Below are 22,832 nucleotides of genomic sequence, written 5' to 3'. Positions count from 1 at the left end.
TGTGAGTGGGTCTGCAAATGCCATTTCACTGCTACCAGAATCTGCCATGGTTTAAATGTAAGAGACAACAGTTAAAATAAATGTGCCAACTGATCTCAATTGCTGCTAAAGGTTTTATATTTAGCACTAAAGAGGGGCCGAAATTAAAGACTGAATACTTTGATGTTTTTTTCTGATATGGGGTCTTGCTAAGTTGCCCAAGCTGGCCTCAGGCTCCTGGGAACAGGCAATCCTCCTTCCACTGACTTCTGAGTAGCTGGGATTACAGGCATGCAGCCCACTCCCAGTTGCTTGACTTATGTTTTTAAGCTTGGCAAAAATCATCTGAGGGTTAAAGTTTAGCAAATCAAACAAACAAATAGAAAACAAATCCAAATTAGCAAATGAAAGTACCCAACAAAATCACAGTATGTGCAAAACTCATGTGAACATTTTGCAACTGCAAAACACGGTATAATATAATGTCATAGAGATCATACATGAATTACTTGATATTTATTGCATGTGTTTCCTCTGTGCAGGGCACAGGAATGGGTGCAGTAGGATATGAACCATGGTAAAAAAGCTGTCATCACATTGACTCATGCTCTGCCAGTCTTGATGTCCTACCTCATCATCCTGTATATCAGACAAGGGACATTTCTAGGAATTCTAGTGTCAATGCCAAATACTGAAGCAAATTTAATTCTCTGCAAACCCAATTCCATGTCTGACTCTATTCAAAGAAAAGAAATGTCAAACTTAAGTTAGCTCTATTTTACAACAAAATTTGGTTGGCAGGGAATACAGGAAAGACGGAAGAAGCCAGGATAAACAATGGTTTAGAATTAATGGAAAATGCTTACTATGCTATTCAGTCCAGTTTCTGACAGGTCAAACATCACTGTTATAGGTTTCCCATTTTCTCTCTTAGCATAACGTTCCAACCAGAATGCTATGAGCTTCTTTTTGTCCAAAATAGTTTTCTGGTCTTTTATATGATACTTCACTCTGATCCAGACTTTTAAAGCAGAACAAAAGATAAAGAACAAGATTTATGGCATTTTAATATTATTACATACATATATAGCCTTTTCCTTGACATGTTTCTTCATTTATAACTCATTTTGTTTCATATATTAAAAGCAGCTCTTCTTTCTTTTAAATGAGAAATAGTTGCCCTTGGGTCCTTTAAATTAAAGAGAGGCAGAGAAGTTTAAACTATTTTTTTTCCCTTAGGAAATAAACAACCTTCACTTCTATGGGGAAACAGAACATGCAGGTGAACAAACACTATTTGGTAATAACCTAAAAGTGCTCTTCAGTGTGTTTGGAAAGAAAGCCAATGGTCCTGCCAAGAACTAGAAAAAATGTTTCATCCAGAGGAAAGACACTGACAGGTGTGATGAAGGCCTGAACAGGTGATGAGCAGAGCAAGACAAATGCTTCAGATGGTGGTGGAAGCTCTGACAAGTGGTAAGAGGAGATGTGGAATAGACAGGAGCTGGGCTTGAGGGACTTTGGAACACCAGGACATTTTGGTTTTCCTATTTCAAAATACATTTTGGGTAGTGGCATAGAGGATAGAGTGGAAGAGGCAAGGAAGGAAACTTAATAGTCTATGACTTGGGAAGGGACTAAGAACAAGTGGGTGGTAGTCAGGGACTGAAATGAGGAAGCACTGGTGAGGATGGAAAAGGCACCAAATTCAAGCTATATTAGAGGAAAAGACAATGGGTGAGACTGAGTAGGGCAATATAGAAAGTGGGCAAGTGGTAGGATGCAGATGTTCAGTTGTGTGTCATTTTAAAAAGCAGCTGACAGTCACGTGGTACCAGTTAGTGGGTAGCTGGGTATGTGCACATGGTGTGGAGACTACTTGGGATCCCCACCACTTGTCCAGAGGTGGCTGAAGTTGCCATTATTCTTCAGATGACCCAAGGAGATAGTATTAGCTGGAAAGTCAAAGAAGCCAAGAAAAGACTAAGCCTGGGAAACATATTTAAGGGGCAAGCAGCAGAAAAACTAAAAGAAATAAAGATTGAGAGAGAAAATAGTGAAAAGGGAAAGATAAGATATTGTTAAAATACAGTACAGATCACAAGCTAAAGAGAAAACTAGCAAGACGAGCACAGGACAGCTATTCAGTCCAGGGATCAAACACACCTGTCAAATCCCACCCATGGCACAATATGAAGCTAGATTTGGTGCAAGTGGAGAGGACAATGAAGGAGTCATCTGAACAACAGAGATGACTGTTTCTGTTCTTGTTATTATACACATTTTGGAAAAAAGCTAAGGGGAGATGACTGAGAAACACACACAAAATGTCCATTTATCAAGTGTAAGCAACTGTAAAAAAGATTCTTCATAAAAATATTGGGTCAAATGTTAACAACAACATCAACAATAAAAATGACTTCCTGTATAACCATCCAAATGTTAACAACAAAGTCAAAATAGAAAATAGTAACTCAGAATCAAATTACTTTGGTTTATAGGATGCAGCATTTGCATTTACTGCCTACTTTCTTATAATGCAAACAGAATGCACAACTATTAAGTATGTGATATGCAGTAAAGATGGTCCTGATCATCCCTAATTGCAGGAGGCGAGCAGTGTACTATAGATGGAGAAAGTGCTGTGGATTAATTCAATTGAGAAAGATAAATGTCAGTGCATAAATTAAATATACTTACACAATTTGTTGCCTTCTTTGTCATAACCATGCAGATAAATACCACCAATTTCTAACAACCATCTGGGAATGGAGGATTCATTAAGGTCTAAAAAGTGATAAACTTTGATCAGTAATTGTAATTTAGGGACCAAAAGATGAAACTGACAATGTAAAGGTAATGGTACATAGTAGCTCATATATAAAGATACAACTAGCAATACAAAGGGTTTTTCCTACTAAGGAAACAAACTACATAAAGACATATGGAGAGCTGTGGGTATATCTCAAATGGTAAGGCCCTTGCCTGGCATGTGCAAGATCCCATGTTTGATCCCTAGCACTGCAAACAAATAAAGATATACAGGTGACAGAAATGGAAATACTCTGTTTTCTTTGACAAGTCAGTCATTATTTATTTGGATACATTTCCACATTCTGGGTGTGGCTCACATAATTATTTGCCTTGCAAACAAATATTATCACTACCAGACAATTTCAAGAGAACACAGTAGAGGCCCAGGATGTAGCTCAATGGTGGGGTATGTGTTTAGTACATGAAGCCTGGGTTCAATCTAGCACAGAGAAGAAAAGAAAAAAAGAAAGAAAATGTTTGTATGTATTCACATAAACTCAAATTTGGAGGAGAAAAACTCATTTTGGTTTTTTTATTAAAATGATATTTTTCTAAAAAAGTTTGATATCCAGTAGTCTCTAACAAAGTTTATAACCTCGGGGCAGTAGAAAATTCAAGAAATACACAAGATCCTTTAACAGGGAGAACAAACAATGTGCCTGTCCTATCTCTGCTAGGGCTGAAGACCAGCATGGCAAAGTGTAAGCTTTTGTTTAATTTACCAGCAGTTCCCCAAGAACTTTACAAGGTTTCTCTTTTCTCACACTCCCACTGCTTATCCTATCTCTGTTTGCCACCCAAAACTAGCAATTCTATGTAAGAACACAAGTATGGTTGAGTTAAAAAGTGTATTATGTACTTAAATGATTTAAAAATATCAGATTAATTTTTTCCTTCAGTAATAAGTGCTTCACTGTTTGCTGAAAAGTTCCCATGGTTTTAAAATTTCCAATCACATTCTTTTTTATTAGTACAATCACTTTATTTCTTCAATAATCCCTTTCTCATGGATTCCTTCTACAAGTATGAACAGTGAGGAGAGATCTTCTCTAATTATTTGTTGACTGTCTTGCACTAAATTTTCAGAGTCATTCACGCCAGAGTTTATAATATTCAAGGACAGGAAATCCTTCTTTATACCTAATTGAAATCAGTAGTTATGCCAGTTTCTTCTTGCTAAATTTTTAGGAGACAGATAACAGGTAACCCCCTCCCCTGTGAAGAGCTGTTCATATACTTGAAGACCATGCTACAACTCCTTCTAAGATTTAAAACTCCCATTTGGGGACAGATTTCAATCTAGTAGTGGACTTTAAAAATTAAGAAGAGAAAACTGCCATTGGAATCCTTGGGGATAAGTTTGCTTTTCTGGAATCCCTATCCATTTAACAATTCTATATAAACACTTACAAGCACAAAGAACTCTGGGAATAGGGAAAGGCATTGGAAAAAACAGAAAATCAAGAAAATAACATTTCCTTATTTCTAGGTCCAGTTGTGAGGATGCTGACTTACTGTTATATAATGATGCCAAACTAAACACAAGTTAGAAGGCTGTGCTGTGAAGAATGTGTGATTCTGCTCCCTGGTGAGTTGATTTCCTTAGGAATGATCCTACTTATAAGACCTTTTCACAAGATGTTTCTTTGAAAGTGTTATTAGGTCTTCCTAAATAATTATGTTCATATGTGTATGACAATTGCCAAGAATATGTATAAATACAACATTTAATAAATGTAAAACAGTAACATTTGTGTAGGCAATGTTCACCTGTCACAGTTATACTGAATTGCTTACCATTGACAGAAAATTCTTTTCTCCACTGAAAACTCTCATCAAGCATCTTTAGTGTTTCATCGACAACATTATGTCTCCAATGTAAGTAACTTTCAACCCAGTTATCATCTTGTTGTAGCCTTTCAACATCACGTGGATCATATTTTTCTGGCTTATCTAGGGAAAAAAGAGTAATAAATATCCAAGTCAGATTAATTCTGCAAATTAAAAACAACAAATGCCCATACCAAGAAGAAGAAAGACCTGGGAGACAAAGCAAAGATATTTCAGGACAGATGTAGGGATATAATTCAGATGAAGATGCAATTTAAAGGAATGATGGAATTTCTAAGTGAGAGAAAAATGAAATTAAAGACTGCATATTTTAAAAAATTACACCAGAGCCTGATGCATGCCTATAGTCCCAGCAACTCAGGAGGCTGAGGCAGGAGGATCACTTGAGCCTGGAATCACAGTGAAACACAGTCTCAGAAAACCAAACTAAACCCAAACAAAGAGACCCCCAAAAGAAGACCAGAGTAAAATATTTAGCACAACCCTCTCTAAAACTATAAACCAGTATCTGGGAAGATCAATTGTTATATGAATTTAAAATCTTTACTGTATTCAAATAAAGACATATGAATAGAAATTAGTAAGTTATTTAAAAAAGATGGTTTCTTGGCAAGTGTTATTTAAAAAAAAAATAAACTAAATGCAAAATGAAAAATTGATCACATATGCAGCATTATGTTATTTATTATTTCCATACTGAGGCCAACATTTTCAATAATTTATTGGAATAATTATTTTCAATAATAATAACTTCTCACTATGGGCCTACACACATGCTATATACCTAATTTCTATACCAGATATTCTTCCTTGTATGCCTTATTCTCACTATGTTTCTGCAAATGAACTTTCCTTGTCTTTGTACAACCATCTCTGTGCAACTAAATTCTACCATTCTACAATACTCCTTTCAAATGTTTCTTCTTCCATAAAGATATAATTTCTTCTCTCCTGTGAACAGCAGTACAGGACTTGAACTAAGCCTTTCTTAAGGCACTTACCAGTTTTTGCTTTGAATTACAGTTCCTGGCATGCATGCCATATTTCCCTAATAGACAATAAAAATGCAAAATGTAGACATCTTAAGAATCCTCCCAAACAGATGACAGTAGTGCCAATGAGAAGTCCTTCAGCAAACCTTTGCTGACACAATCTATTCTATCTCATTTTGTTTTCTTCATCTTCAGCTATCTGTATCCTCCCAGGGGCCCATGAAAAAGCTTGGGAAAATTCCCTGGCTCCTTCATTTCCTTTTCTTTCAGATCTAGTTAGTTTCCAAGTTTTATAGATGTTTCTTTCCAGTTCCACTGCCTTTATTCCAGAACTTCAGAGATAATAGCAGGAAGGGCATGAAAACATAAGGTGCATTTAGAGAATTGTCTTCTTTGAGTCTCAATTTCCTTATCTTTAAGTTGTTTTATATACACATAGTGCTATATGAGGACCAGATGAAAAAACATACATGAAAGTTCTTGGAAATTTAAATCACTCTAAAATATGAGACCATAAATCATAAATCTGTAGATTGTCACTTTGGATGTGCTTTTTAATATCTGGGCTCTATTTTTAATCTATAAAATAAATGGTTTTGTGGTACTTGCACCTTGGAAAATGCTTTTTAGTTTTGCTATTCAAAAATTCATCATATTTTTAAAAAATCATATGTGACATTTATAAGCATAAGTTGGAAATAAAAGAATTCACATAATCTCCTGTCCCCTGAAGAAGAATCATCCAGTTGGGTTACTGGATCAATAAGGTATTTCCTCTGAAATTACAGACTGACTTCATGTATTTTCAAGAAACATTCTGCCAAATACTCAAGTCTGCATAACTGTAGTTTACTCATCAGTCGTTCTTTCAAATAAAAATAGTGTTCCAGGAAAAATGTGACTAATTCAGATGGCGACTTAAACATACATAGCATGCAGAAGTGTTTTATGCATACTTCTCCATTCCTTCACATAGAACATTAAGAGGACATGTCCTCAAAGGTCAATATTTAATAAAATTTACTGTATCATTAGAGACTTTCTAAAATAAAATTGGCTTTTTTTTAAATCTCCTTTTTCTTTTTTCACTGAGAGGGCTGACAAGCAAGACTATGAAGACTATTGGCCTTGATTTGGGTCATGGAATCAGCAGTTTTGTCCACCATTGCTTCTGTGCAATCACTACAAATGTCATCACAGTGATAAAGGCAAATGATATCTTAGAATTATTATGAAAATAGTTTTGACCTCATAGACTTCTAAAAGCATCTTAGGCATCCCCTAGGGTCACAGACTCTGAAAACTCCTCATTTAGAATTATATTTGGTAAGTGGTAAAAATTCAGTAAACATTAGCCATAAGAAAAAAGAAAACATTATTTTTCTCATTATTACTATCACTGCTAGTACTATCACTAGGGAAAGCATAAAGAAGACAGTGCTCATTACTAAGAAATTTAAAGACCGTGCCTTTTTTGGGGGGTGGGGGTAACCACAGATTGAACCCAGAGGCACAGATTGAACCACTGAGTCTCGCTCCTTTTTTTTTTTTTTTTAAATTTTGAGACAGGGTCACACTAAGTTGCTTAAGGCCTCGCTAAATTGCTGAGGCTGGCTTTGAACTAGCAATCCTCCTGACTTAGTCTCCCAGGCCACTGGGATTACAGGCATGAGTCAATGCACCCAGTTAGCCTACTGCCTTTTGATAACCTTCAAGGACACAGATCTTTAAAATGAGAAAAGTTCACTTATGGTAAAGTGATTTTTATTATTAATAGACATATATTTACATATTAAATGGTTTCTAACCGTTTACACCTAGACAAATAGAAATGAAATCAGACAAGGGAGAAAGTAAAGAAGATATATGAAGAGGAGAATGTGGGACTTGGAAGAGAGAGGCAGGAGAAAAGTAGAGGCAGAAGGGAACGGAGGAAAAGGGGTTGGAGCAGAGAGGTGAAGAAAGGGGAGGGGGGAGAGAGAATAAGAGAAAGAGAAGGAGACAAAGACAAGAGGCAGAAAGAGAACTGAACATTTGAAGTAAGGAAAATATGGCCTAGGAACACAAGCTAAGAGGCAAAAATTAATTGTGCTTACGACAACAAAATCTGCTGTTTTCAAACATAACCCACAGATAACTGGAAGTTTTCAGAAAACCAGTCCTTTGACAAGTCTAGATGTGCTGTGGTTTGAATGGGTTCCCACTAAAATTTAGGTGTTACCAATGGCATAGTGTAAATAGGTGAGGTCTTTAGGAGGTGATTACTATGAGGGCTTCTGTTGTTACTGGGAGTAAGACCTTATAAAAGAGGCTTCCCCAAGTGTTAGCTAGCTTGCCCTTCTGCCTTTTGCCATGTGAGGATTTAGCAAGAACTTCCTTACCAGACAATGCTAGAGTCTTGATCTGGAACTTCCCAGCCTCCAAAATTCTCAGAAAATAAATTTTTATTTTTTATAAATTACCCAGTCCCAGACTAAGACAAATTGTTACAGGAAGAAGCTAAAGACATGTGCTTAAAATGTATCTGAAGATAAAAATGTGCATGCATACACATACTTAGGGCATTACTTTGAAAGACTTCACCTATCAATGATTAATATGAATATATGAGGAGGGGTTTAGTTTTATGCACAGATATATATGTATATAATCTCAATTCTTTTTCCTTATTACTTTCATCTTACTATGGATCTGTGACAACTTCATTACAGACCAACATTAATCTCAAGTGATAGATTTTTTTAAGCCTCATCTCTGCATTTCTTCCCCCTCCTTCCTTTCTTATATTTCTCCTCCCTTCCTTCTTTCCTTCCTTTGTACTGGGGATTGAACTCAGGGGTAACTGGGTTAAGTACTGAGCTACATCCCCAACCCTTTTTACTTTTTATTTTAAGACAGGGTCTCAGTAAGTTATTGAGGTCCTTGCTAAATTGTTAAGGCTGGCTTTGAACTTGTGATCCTCCTGCCTCAGCTTCCCAAGCCACTGGGATTACAGGTATGTGCCACTGCGTCCAGCTGTATTTCTTCATAATAACTCATTTTCAGCTACTCCTTTATTTAGAAACCTTCTTAATGAACTACCAGTACACCTATGGTTCACTGTCTCTTTTGACCATGTATTTGTTCTTATAGGAGTTCTTTTCTGTAAACTGGTTTTATACAGGTAGAACACCAATAATTAAATTGTAACATCTATTATTTGGCAGAGAAAGAACTAAAGATACATGGCGATGGTGATTCACCTCTGGGAACAGACAGTATTAAATGTTCTAGGGTAAAGATGATTCTCTTAGCTTTTCATCTTTCACCTACACACACATACACACACACACACACACACACACACAGTTTTAAGTGTTGCAAGATAAAGAGACTACGATTCTTACTTGTAAAACAGTGATATTATCAACAGGTCAGAAACTGTGTTTTAAATTTAACAAGGGTTAAAAATATGTGGCCATATTCAGGGTATGGGGTAGAGTGATGGAATCAAAAGTCCCATGCTAATATATATATACTGAGACCCAATAAGTCCCTGAACCTTATTTTCTTATATGTAAAGTGGAGATAAGGACTGCCTATACATAGTCATTGGAAGATCAATAACACTGAAAAATGTAAATACTATATACACGAATTTCTATTAACACAAGTTAGAATGTTAACCATCAGAGAAAGACAAAATTTACCTAAAAGTTAACTAGTTGAGAAAGTCTTGGAAGCATATGGTAGTTATTATAATGGGCCTAGATTTCAGATGAAAGTTGAAAAACGACAAAAATGTTCTGATACTGAAAATTAGAGAACTGTTTTTAATTGGGCATCATAATATTCAAAAGGAGCAATCATAAAACTTTAGATCATTATAGTAGCTTATAATACCATATCATTTCTTATTCCTCCACAATTCTGGGCCTGCATCCATGTAAAGTCCTGATAGAGCCTTGGAGGAGCATTCATATTAGATGGACTACTTCTATTGGGTGGACTGTGTAAATGTCAACAATGGGAGTGATTGGCCAAAATAATAAAATATACCTTCTGGAGTATCCTCTGCTAGTTGGCCACAATCTACCCTGAATCTCCACTTTGTTGTGAGTGATGGGTGATCGTTTTATGATGGGATTAAGTCATTGGCCTATGGCACTGATTTTCACGTGTCAGCATGTATTAAGAATCATTAGGAAGAGACTGTTAAAACAAAGATTACTGGAACCCACCCCTGGAGTATCTAATTCTGTGTGGGATCCAAGAATCAGCATTTGTAACTAGTTCCTACATGATGTTGCTGGTACAGAGACCACACTTTGAGAACCACTGGTCTACCACAGGGGTTGGTAATTTTTTTCTATATAGGGCAAAATGGTAAATGTCTAAATATTTTGGACTTTGAGGGCCAAAGATGTCCTTTGTTGCTGAATTTTTGGGTGTAAGTGTTTAACAATCCTTTAAACACACACACACACACACACACACACACACACAAATCTCTGTTCAAGGGCTGTACAAAAACAGGACTTTGCTGTTCTCTGTTTATGCTTTATACTAAGTCATCCAAATAATGAGGAGAAATAGAAAAAAATGGTACAGATCACCGTCTTTTTTCCTGACTTTACAAGAACTATTATAAAATATTCTAAAATATTTACTAATATTTTGCCTAATGAAAGCATTGCCAACGCAGGATTCATTTTGGTTCACATTGGTTAACAATTAAACATGGCCTTTGCTATAGGTTTTTAGAAGCTATGCTGTTAACTGGTAATTTCCATTGTGATATCCTATGATTATTTAACAGAATAAAGAATTACATACATTGTTAAGAGTTATGTTATTTTAGTTTCCTAAAATTTGATTTATTTTAAGTATATGCTTATTGTGATTTCTAATACTGTTGCTTGATGGTATGAGAACTTGGTCTGTATGACCTAGATTCTTTAGAGTTTTCTGAGACTTCTTTTATGTCTTATTATGTGGGGAAAGTTTGCAAAAGCTCCTAAACTAAAAATAGATATTTAAAAAGTATATATTCTATATTTATTGGGAAGGGAAGATTATATACTCAAATACACACACATGCATTCATTTATGTCTATGATCAAGTTTGTCCATTGTGCTGTTAATCTTAAAATCTTATGTATTTTTGCCTTCTTGTTTTCTATATTTCTGGAAGAGGTCTGTTAGAATCATCCAACATGCTTGTGGATTTATTGAGTTTGCTTTATAACTAGGATATTTCACTTTATGTATATTAAGATTATATTGTTTGGTAGTTTTTTATATTATTAGTTTTTAATTGTTACATCTTTGTAGGGTTCCTTTTATCATTAGTACTATATATCCCTATTTATATGTAATACTGCTTTTCCATTCAAAGTTAATATTTTGCCTAATGAAAGTACTGCCAACGCAGGATTCATTTTGGTTCATATTTGTTTTGCGTACCTTTCCATCTCTTTCTATTTATCTCTCTCAGCACTAGGAATCAAACCCAGGGCTTTGCAGATGCTAGGTAAGTGCTTTACCACTGAGCTACACCCCAGCTCCTCCATCTCTTTTTTTTTCAAATTTTTTTAGTTGTAGGTTGACACAATGCCTTTATTTTTATTTATTTATTTGTATGTGGTGCTGAGGATCGAAACCAGTGCCTTACATGTGCTAGGCAAGTCCTCTACCACTGAGCTACAACCCCAGCCCCATCGCTTTATTTTCAACCTTTCCTCATTAATTTATTTCAGTAATCTCTTGTAGCCTGTATGTCATTACAATTTTAAAATTTAATCTGATAGTTAATGCATACAAATCTGCTTATATGTGCAGCAACTACTAATAAAAGTTGGGCTTATTTCTGCTGTTTTCTGTGTCTCATGGTTACTATGTTTCTCTGCTTATCCTTTCCTGTTTCTTGCTAGGGAAATGACTTTTTATTCATTCCCCCACTGGTTTGGAAGTTAAACGTTTTATTTCTATCCTTCAGCACCTACAAATAATATTCACATTTGTGTTTTTTTTTTTCGGGGGCTTTTTTCTTTTTCTTTTTTTAACATGATAATATAATTTATTTTGACATAATCATAAAAGCATGGAAAATAATTTGTTCTAATCCAGTCCCCAGTACTTCTCCTTTCTCTCCCTTACTCCTACCCCATGGTCCCTTCCCTCTACTGATTTTTCTGCTATTTACTTATAGTTTTTTTTTTTTTTTTAATTAGTGTCTTGTTCATGATGGTGAGATTCACTGTAGTATGTTCCTATACGTACATAAGAAAGTTAGGTCAGATTCATTCCATTGTCTTTTCATATCCTATCCCTCCCCCTTCCCTTCAAGCCCCCTTGTCTACTGATCTTCCTTCTATTCTTTTTTTTTTATCCCCCATATCTTATTTGCAAAAATCTAAAGTTAATCTCTATGGTAATCTAAATAATATAAGTCCTTGCGATGTTTCATCTCCAATTTCCCTATTCCTATTATTATTGTTGTTGTTGACTTTTTTCTTTACTACTTTGCCTACCCATTTCTTTGCTTTTCATTGCTTTTTTGCATGTACTCCTTTCTGCATTCTATTTACTTATTGAAGAAATAGTCTAGTATTTACTTTATCAGCAATGAACTATGAATCTATGCCTGCCTAAATTATTAACCTTTACTATTGAATGAATATTTTAAGTGGGCAGGTATTTCCCTTAGTACTTTCTGAAAATGACTTCATTGTTTCCCAGCATCACTGCTACTGATGAGAAACTATGATGCTCAGACTGTTGTGTTTAGTGTGAATACTTGATGCTATTATGGTTTAGATCTGGAATGTCCCCCAAAGGATGACTTGTTGAAGACTTAGTCCCCAACGCAGCAAAGTTCAGAGGTGGGGCTTTGGAGAAGTAATTGGATCATGAGGGCTCTGATCTCAGCAATGGGTTTATCCATTGGTGGGTTCATAATTGAATAGACTATTAGGAGGTGGTGGAAACTACAGGAGATGGGGTCTAATTTGAGGAGAAAGGTAAAAAATGGCATACCCTGGGAGGGTATATCTTATCCTTGGCCCTTTTCTCTCCCTCTGCTTCCTGGCTGCCACAAAGTGAGCAACTCTATTCCACCATGCCCTCTCCACCATAATGTTCTACTTTTTCAGAAGCCTTCCATTTCAAGCAATGGAACCATGTGACTATAGACTGAAACCTTGAGCCAAAACAAACCTTTAACTCTTCTAAGTTGATTTTTTTTCAGGTATTTTGTCACAGCAATGAAAAGCTGACTAACACAGATATCTTTTATAAAGTTTGGGTAATTGTCAACTATTATTTCATAGCACTTGTTTTTTCCTGCTAGAAGGTCTACTAAATGTATATTGGGTTTCTCAAGTCTTTTATTTTCTCTCACACATTTTTATTCATTTTAAAAATTCAATGTTCTTGATACTGAGTACTGTATAAAAACTTAAAAACTGGGGGTGGGGTTGTAGCTCAGTGGTAGAGTGCTTGCTTAGCATGTTGAGGCACTGGGTTCAATTTTCAGCACCACATATAAATAAATAAAATAAAGATCCATTGACAACTAAAAATATATTTAAAAAAAACTTAAAAACTGCCTGTGAATGTCCTATGATACCTGTGAGTATATAGCAGTATAACAGGAAAGAAAAAGTTTCTGAAAATTATGGCCCAACTAATCCAGACAAAGCAATAATATAAAAAATGTTTATTCCTAAATGCCAAGTTACTAGTCTATACAAATTCAGCTAAAAGTAGTTTTGATTGAAATGTAGTAGTTTTCTGCCTTCCCATTCTTTGTAAAATGGCTACAGTGGGGAAAAGTCCTTTAGGAATTTCTGTGAACTCAGTCTTTTAGAGATTTTATCAAATCAAAATTATTCTTAGAGGGGGGCTGGGGTTGTGGCTCAGTGGTAGAGCACTTGCCTCACACATGTGAGGCACTGGGTTTGATCCTCAGCACCACATAAAAATAAATAAACAAAATAAAAGTATTGTGTCCATCTAAAATTAAGAAAATAAAGAAAATATTCTTAGAGATTAACTTTCAGTAATGAAAAATCCTTCTACTACCCAGAGCACACAATAGGACTGGGGATGTATCCTGAGAACACTTGCCTAGCATGAATGAAGTTCTTGGTTCCATCCCTGGAACTTAAAAAAAAAGAGCACAAAATAGATATATGGTAAACAAGACCACCATTCTTGTGCAAGCTTTTCAAATGACTATGACAAAAAACAAACTGACATCCTAGAAATGACAGACAGCATTCTAGTAACAGATGGTTTAAATTTATAAATATCACTAAACATTCAGAATGAGGACATATGAAGAATAGGTATTAACAACTTAAAGAAATAAGATCAAAAATAAAAGAACATTTGCTAGTCACTATAAAAAGAAAGATTAAAAAATAAGGAGGTCTATCAATTCTTTATCCCAATACACATTCACCATGCATGTCTCCATGGGAAGTTATAATCTTACATTCCCTATGGCAGATATATTCAGATATGAAATAAGGATAAAAATTAATAACTTCTTAGGCTGGGGATGTGGCTCAAGTGGTAGCGTGCTTGCCTGGCATGCATGCGGCCTGGGTTTGATCCTCAGCACCACATACAAAAAACAAAACAAAACAAAAAAAACCCCAAAGATGTTGTGTCCGCCAAAAACTAAAAAATAAATATTAAAAAAATTCTCTCTCTCTCTCTTAAGAAAATCAATAACTTCTTTTTAAAAATTAATCCATTTACAAACTGACAAATAAAAATTGTATATATTTATATTGTAATGTTTTGACATATATACATACTGTGGAATGGCTAAATCAAGCTATTTAACATACACATACACATTATCTTATACACATCATTTCTGTCTAGTAAATATTGTTATTAGCTATAGTCGCCATGTTGTACAATAGGTATCTTGAACTTATTCTTCCTGTCTGATGAAAATTTTGCATCCTTTGATCAATATCTGCCTCCCTGCCCCCACTGCCAAATTTCTGGAAACCTCAATTCTAAGAGGAGTTCAACTTTTCTCAGATTTCACATATAAGTAAGAATATATGGTAGTTGATTTTCTGTGCCTAGTTTATTTCACTTAACTCAGCATCCTCCGGGTTTATCCTAAATGTTGTAAATGACAGGATTTCTTTTTGAATAGTTTTACATGATATCTATCTATCTATCTATCTATCTATCTATCTATTTATCTCACATTTTCTTCATACATTCATCTGATAAATTCTGAAGATCTTTTCCTCTTATTCCAATCATGAAAACTTTAAAAGGGTTGACCCTGAGAATGTTAAAAATAGAGAAGAATTGAAGAAAATGAAAATGTCTGCCTGTCTATTCTTTAAAGGCTTCCTTTCTTGGGGTTAATAACTCGTTAATTATGCAGACTCATTTGTGATCACCCACCATCTGCTAGCCCAAAACAGAGATAGATATTGCAGATGCAAAGAGGTGAAGCCTAAACTGGTCCCTTTTATGGTTCATAATCTAGGTACTATCCAAACTATGCAATAATACAGTTACAGTTACATTTAAAATGTCATTTTCCTTCCACCCTTCCATTCCAGACAGGGTGGTTGATAAGGAAAATTCCTGTTTTATTCACCCCTTATCTACAAGCATTCCTTCCATTCACTGCTGATCTTTCTGGACTTGAAATTCGCCTTTCTTGTAGTCTATGTTGCTAACCACTTTGCCTCATTCATCCTCAGAAAAGAAAGTTATTTCTTAAATTAATTGCTTTTAATTGCTTAATTTAAGAATAACCAAAACAAACAAATAAAAATAGCTAAGGACAAAACAAAGACATTTTCAAAACAAAGAGTTTACTACAATAGACCTTATCAGGGGAATTATATATGATATGAAATAGTGATGATTCTAGATATAAGATCCGAAACTCAAGAAGAAACAGTAAATCAAATTATTAGTAAATATAAGGTAAGTAACAAAACACTGACACATGAAACAATAATAATAAATTGGAGGAGGTGGCAAATTTGGGAATCAGGTTAGAGCTAAATAATGAATGTATCTTCTCTAGGGAACAGAGAAGAAGAAATACTTCTAACCTTATACAACCTTATAAGAAAAAAGAAAATTACAGGCCAAATCAAAAACATAGATACAAAATTCCTAAAAAATTTGTTAATCTAAATCTGGTAGTTTATTTTTAAAACCTGATCAATATAATCTACCATATTAACAAATTAAAGGAAAAACCCCAAATGAAAATTTCATCAGATGTAAAAATTATGAGTTATGATAAATAATTTCATCAGATATAAAAACTGTGTATAAAGAATTTAGTAAAGTTCAATCACCAGACTTGATGAGGACAAATCAAAGAATCCTAAACTAGCAAACCAATAACAGAAGGAAATTTCTTCACTTTGATAAAGGGTGATTACAAATATCATACTTAATAGTGACATATTCAGAACTATGTTCCTACACTCAGGAATAGACAAATATGCTTTCACCACTGCTTCTATTCAACAGTGTTCTAAAGGTTCCAGCTAGTGTGGAAATAGAAAAGCACTGAAAGATCTAAGAATTGGAAATTTAGAATGAAACTGGCAGTATTTCAAGGTGATGTTATTATCTCCATAGAAATCACAAATTAACCTAGCTACAAATGATCAGACTGAGTGAATAGGCTTTGGAATTTAATATTAATGTCAAAAAGTCAAATGTATTTTCCATAAACTAGCAACCATCATTTACAAAATAAGTCTTAAGACATACCATTTAAAAATAAAACATGTATAGGACCAGGGCATAAATATAACAAAAGAAGAGTTAACCATTATAGAGAAAATCTGAAGTCCTTCTATAATAAGGACTTTGGTAGGCAGACCTATATTCTAGGTTCTTGGATAGAAGGACTCCACCATGATAAGGTCAACTCTCCTTAAACTCATTTTAGGATTTAACACAATTCCCCTCAAAATTCCAACAGAAGCCTTTTTTATTTTTTTATTTTGCAGAAACATGATAAGCCAATTCTAAAATTTATATGGAAGAATAAAAGACCACCAGGTGCCTGAAGAAATGATTTTCATGTTATTGGAAACCAAATGGCCCATGAAGATATGAAAAACTGTTCAACTTCACTGATATTCAAACAAAAGCAAACTGAAACCACAATGAGATAGAAAGCCTAGCACCTCCATCAGATGGGCAAATTTGTTTTAAAGTGGGAAATTTTAGGGTGTGGAAAAACAAGGATACTAAAAATACTACTGGTTAAAATGAAAACTGGTAGAATCATTTTGGAAAACAGTTCAACATTATCTAGTAAAGCTGAACATGTGCTTCTTTCACAATCTACCTATTAACACTGCCTAATACAAACCTTGGAGCAGCAATACTCAACCATCTGGTTTTAGGACCCCTTTTACCCTATGAAAAATAACTGATGATTTCCAAAAACCTTTTTAATTTATATTTATTATATTTATCACTCCTGTATTAGGTATTAGAATTGAGAAAAAACATAAACACAAGAACACACAAGTACACACTCTAGTTCTTTGGTTAAGCAGTACGCACAGGTTGTTTACATTCTATAAATCAAAATTTTCAAAATTGAAAAAATTAAAAAAACAAAATCAAAACAAAAATTAAAAAAGTACAAAAATTTTATTTAGTGAGAGAAGATTATTTGATAACAATGGAAAAAAAAACCCAAAGCAATGGGTCATTTTGAATATATTTAAAAACTGCAAAAAAGTAAGAGACATGAGCAAAAAAGCCCAGACCATAATTAAAAGCTATACTAACAAAAAGTTTAAACTACAAATGGATATAAACATCTAGAATGTTTAGCATAACTAGCAGTCAAATGCAAACTACAGGAATCATCAGTTAAGAAGTCACATTAAATATGTATAAGAGTGTGGTGAGACTAGTACTCTCCTATAGGCTGGTAGGAATGAATATTGGTGAAACTTCTCTGGAGGAATTTCAACACATATTATCAAATGTGTCAAAAATATTCATCCAGGAAAACAATAATTTGATTTCTAGGTATGAATCTAAAGGAAAAAATCTGAACTTCATCACAAAAAGTATATTAACATACTCTGGAGGGGCTGGGATTGTATGAGGCACAGGGTTAGATCCTCAGCACCACATAAAAATAAATAAATAAAGGTATAAAAAATCTGGAAATAATCTAAATGTCCAAAAAGGGATTCCCTAAGCTAAATGATAAGAAAACTGCCTTATTTATAGACTCAAATATAAAATGGTAATATACAATGTTGCTTACCTTATAAATTTGGAGAAATAAAGATAATATCAATAAGAATATAACACACAGAATTACATAGAGTGGTTTTTAAATACTTCAACCTTTATTTTATTTATTTATTTACATGGTGCTGAGGATCAAACCCAGTGCTTCACTTGTGCTAGACAAGTGCTCCACTTGTGCTAGACAAGTGCTCTACCACTGAGCTACAACCCCAGCCCCAGCTCAGTGGTAGAATGCTTGCCTAGCATGCACAAGGCCTAGGGGTTCAATTCCCAGAACTCAAAAAAACAATCTAATCTTAAGTGTATTCAAAAAAATACTGAAAAAATGTATCCATTGTTAGCAGAGCTATCTCTGGATGGCAAGCTTATGGGGGCTTGTAGACTGTTTTTGGTATCAACTAAATTCAATTAAATGAATTCATATGTTTGTAAAGTCACATAATAAATCTAACAAACCTCTCAATGGTTCTCCACACTCACTTTAAAACACACATCATTTGGATGTTCAAGGCTCTTTATACTATATACTTCCAATATTTTTAGAAACAGGACTTGCTATTGTTTCCTAAACATGCATCATATCTTTTAACCTTAGTCCCTTGGCAGACTATTTGACCCTTGTAGATCACTTTCTCTACCTAGCCAGGTTCTACCATGTTTCCAAAGTCATGAGAAACATAGTACCTGAGTTAGTCAGCTTTCTGTGACAAATATTTGAGAAAAATCAACTTATAAAGAGAAAAGGTTTATTTTAGCACAGTTTTGAAGGTTCCAGGCAATGATTGGCCTGGTTTCTTTTGGGCCCAAGGCAAGGCAGCACAGCATGTAGTGTAGCAAAACTGCTCACCTCATGGCCAAGGAGCAATAGAGAGAAAGAGAAAGGGAAAGGGGTCCCATAATCCACTTCACTGGCACACTCCTCAATGACCTAAAGACCTCACATAGGCCCTACATCCTAAAGGCCACCACCTCCCCAATAGCACCACCCTGGGAATAAGCCTTTACCACATGGATATTTGGAGGACACTTAGGATTCAAAGTAGAGCACCACCTTTTCTATAAAGGTTCTTGTAACTCTGTGTTTACCCAGATACCAACCAGTAGTTATTTATCCTTGTCTTTGACTACTACAGATAGCATTTTAGCACTCTTATTACTCTTAATGTAATTTGCCTTAAACTTAACAGTTGTCTCTATTTTAATGCCTCTACTAGATTGTAGTTTTTTGGAAAGGGGCTTTACTTTTCTTTAGCTTTTTCTCTAATCTGACACACTGCTTCCCAGAATTAAGCATATAATGAGTGCTTGAGGAACTGAATAAATTATTGTCACAAGTGATTAGTCTCTTCTCTTGGGCATACGGAGAAAAAGAAAGAATGGGAAATGTTTCTCATTTCAAACTCAGCATGGAATTTTTCATAGTAACAATGAGAAAAAAAGTACAATTATGGACCTATATCTTATTCTTTTTGCCAGATTACAATATACCCACGATTGGTAACAGTTACTACGGGCACAAAAATGTGTTTGAAATCCTCAAGAACCTACCTCTAAAATAGCTTTTGAATTATAGATAGTGCTTGAAGAGATAGGCTTGCAGATAATACACATTTTTCTTTTGGAAAAACATCACATTTACGTAAGTCTGCTTTAAGTCTCTTATGAAACAAAATATTGTTAATGACAATAGAAATTGTGAAAGACAGAGGAAGAAGGAAAGTAGATGTTCTAAATACCCAAGTTAACTTCTAAAGAGCAAACTTAAAAGGGAGAACGTAGGTAAGTTATAAAACTTTGTTTTTACTATTTTGCAACTCCACCTTTATCAGATTTACATTTTGTGAAACAACTGAAACTTTGAGAAAGTCTTTGAAGGTTGCTATTTTTGTTTTCCATATAAATCTATAAATTAATATTTGCAATTGCTGTGCAAATAAACTACATATGTTCCTACCTACTCAAGTGTGTAAGGGCAAACCCCTTCCTATTCTTAATGTCATACAGTACAGTGCTTCTTTTTTTTGGTACCAGGGATTGAACCCAAGAGGTCTTAATTACTTAGTCACATCCCCAGCCTTTTTTATTTATTTTGAGACAGGGTCTCACTAAGTTGCTTAGGGCTCATTAAATTGCTGAGGTTGGCCTCACACTCAGTTTCCCTAGTTGCTGGGATTATAGGTATGAACCACTATGCCTGGCACAGTGTTTTACTTTGGAATAGTGCTTGGATGAGATATATTGTGAGGTCTGCTCTTTGTTAGATTATGGTGGTAAAGGAGAGCCAGTTGGGATAGTTCTTAATTCATAATTGGACTAATCTTCCAATGCATGTAAGTATTGCTGTAGTCATTCAGAGTATGTACTGAGAACTATACTAGGTATTCAGAGGCAAGTAAGATATATAAGACCTCTCCCCTCAATTTCTATAGGTTTCTGCAGAACTCATTAATAATCTATTTGAGGAAGCGAACCAATAAACAAACAAATGTACAAGATAATTACAGATTAAGGTAAGAGCTGTAAAGGAAAGAAAATAAGCAGGACAGGGAAGCTATTTAATAATCAGTGAAGGCTTCTCAGATATATTTAAACCTCAGAAAGTATAAAAGGACCTAGCCACACACTCCAACTGGGGAAGAGCCTTCCAGGCAGAGTAAAGAAGTGGAAAGTTCCCAAGATGGAAACAGACTCATTTTGTTTAATGAACACAAATGAGGCAGTATAGTTATGTTTTTCAAACTGTGGGTCATGTTTTAGATTGTGATGTCAAATTTGTGGGTCACTGAATTTTTTAAAAGGATGTCAAACAGTAAAAACATCAGAATCACATGGTTTCAGAAAGTATTTTTAATGAATGTTCATTTCAACTATGTGAGTATGCACATGTGTGCACTGGGTTGCACTATATGTTTCTTAATGCAGGAAGTGGTCAAATCTGCACCAAGCAAGGAGAGTAGTAAGAGGTAACGATGTAGGGGTGGGCAAGAGCCAGATGATGTATGGTCTTGCATTGCAGGCCACCATGAAGATTAGGATTTTATTCTACATGCAGTGGGAAGGGGAGTGACATGATCTAATTTGACATCATGGCATTGCCAAAAGATTACTATAGTGAATTTCAGAAGGCCTGAGCACTGACCTTGGCCAAGCTACTAACACCAGGGATTTTGAGCAAATCACTTAATCTCCCTATGCCTCACTTTCCTCATTTTAAAAATGAAAAGGCTGAACCAAGATGACCTTTAAGATCTGTGTATTGCTAAATTTCTACCTATCTTTTGTTTTTTTCCCTTGGGCATAATGAAATGACTACTGATCGCAGAATCACTAGTTCACTAGGTCTAGTTCTGAGTTACTTCTTAAAATACTACAAACCATGTAACTGTAAGAGTTACATTTCTATTGAAAGCAATTTTAGAATTATGTCTTTACTGTAACCAGCTATGTTATTTGAAATGATATCTCTGGGCTAAAAGTGAATCAAGTGCTTTTGCAACTCTCTGGTGTAAAGTTTGGAGTGTGAAGAAAATTGGCAAGGAGGCATGAAAAGACTTACTGATCAAGCTATTTGGAACAGATTTCCTTATTTGTTCTAGGTCATCAACTGATACATAATCTAGGAGAGTTTAAAGTTGTAATAAACTTCTGCTGAGCACTAGAGTCAAGATGTGCAAGCATAACTCCTTTCACAGAAACCAAAATGACTATTGAGATGAAACATTGAGAACTTATTATATGTTAAGTCCATGGTAGACAGTTTGATATATGCTTCTTTTAATCCTCCTAACCTTATCTGCATTTCACAGATATGGAAACAGGCTCAGAATAGACAACTTTGCTATATAGTGGCAAGGTTGGGAATATAAACAATTTTAAGTAGGCAACATAAAGATCCTTTTTCAATTCCATGTTTATAACTTATCGTGTATGTTTTAAAAAACTACTGTATGAATATTAAATCCTTAGTTAAATAACTGACAAATCAAGCATCTGTGATATCTGAACACAGAATGTTCAACCAATAAATCAATTCTGGAGTCATAGGAACTTTGTTAGGTGTAGTGTGAGACTATAAGATAATTTGTTCTAGCACTGGAAGGCCTACACTGTGGGTAGCATGGTAGGTTATATGAAGTGAAGTTGTTAGGCAAAATATCAAAGAAACTGGCATATTCAATTAAGTACACGTCAACAGTATTATGGCAGTTTCCAGATTCATTTTCTTAGAGTGTCTCTGGTGAAAAGCCAGTTAAAGAACCATGGAATGGCCAGTGTCGCCTGTGTTGTAAGCTTAATAAGTGTTCTACAGGTTCTATAAACGCGAAGAGATGCTAGAAAATCATCGAATTTCCAGTTTACATTAACCCTTTAAAGGAAGCATCAGACGCACCACTTGCCCACTTGGAGCAGCATACACAGTATGCTATGGAGAGCAAAAAATTTGAAACGTGCAGAGCACGGTTCCTGTGAGAGTCGAAAGGGTTCCCACAGAGACACCCACAAATACCCTAGCAAAGTTGAGGATGCTCATTTTACACCTTTGTCAACCCCGAGGACGCAATGCTCACCTGTCACATACTCAGCTTCGAATCTTCGCCGGGTCTCAGAGATGAGCTTGGCTTTATTCTGGGCGTGATTCTGGGTGGGAGACACGACAGCTTAGTTACTTCTCGCACTACACAGCTTACCCTCAACCCAGCCTACCTGCACCCTGGAGAGCGCCCCGGGCCTCGGAGGCTGTTTCCGAGTACAGGGTGCCAGCAGCGGTGCAGTCGGCTCCTCACCTCGGCCATGATCGCGGTTGTGGATGTGACTGCAGTTGCTGAAGTCGTCGCCCCTTCCACCGCCGCCGCCAGAGTATCTCATCACCCGGCCAGTCAGGCCCAGAGGTAGACAGGGAAGGGCGGGAGGGGGAGG

General features: G+C 35.4%; 1 protein-coding gene across 1 annotated transcript in view; it reads right to left on the bottom strand.

Moving 5' to 3' along the window:
- The window catches only part of Mospd2 (motile sperm domain containing 2), a 43,451-nt gene extending 20,619 nt beyond the window's left edge, over nucleotides 1-22,832 (bottom strand). The window contains exons 1-5 of the mRNA XM_015488047.2: nucleotides 22,700-22,832; nucleotides 22,484-22,553; nucleotides 4,591-4,746; nucleotides 2,680-2,766; nucleotides 846-1,000 (exon numbers count right to left, since the gene is read on the bottom strand). Of these exons, the coding sequence (XP_015343533.1) occupies nucleotides 846-1,000; nucleotides 2,680-2,766; nucleotides 4,591-4,746; nucleotides 22,484-22,553; nucleotides 22,700-22,708 (477 nt within the window). The 5' untranslated portion in view covers nucleotides 22,709-22,832. The remainder of the gene's footprint in view (nucleotides 1-845; nucleotides 1,001-2,679; nucleotides 2,767-4,590; nucleotides 4,747-22,483; nucleotides 22,554-22,699) is intronic.

The sequence above is a fragment of the Marmota marmota genome, unplaced genomic scaffold, assembly GCF_001458135.2.
Source record: "Marmota marmota marmota unplaced genomic scaffold, marMar, whole genome shotgun sequence".
NCBI classification, from domain to species: Eukaryota; Metazoa; Chordata; class Mammalia; order Rodentia; family Sciuridae; genus Marmota; species Marmota marmota.
This window is presented reverse-complemented; position numbering and strand designations above follow the sequence as displayed.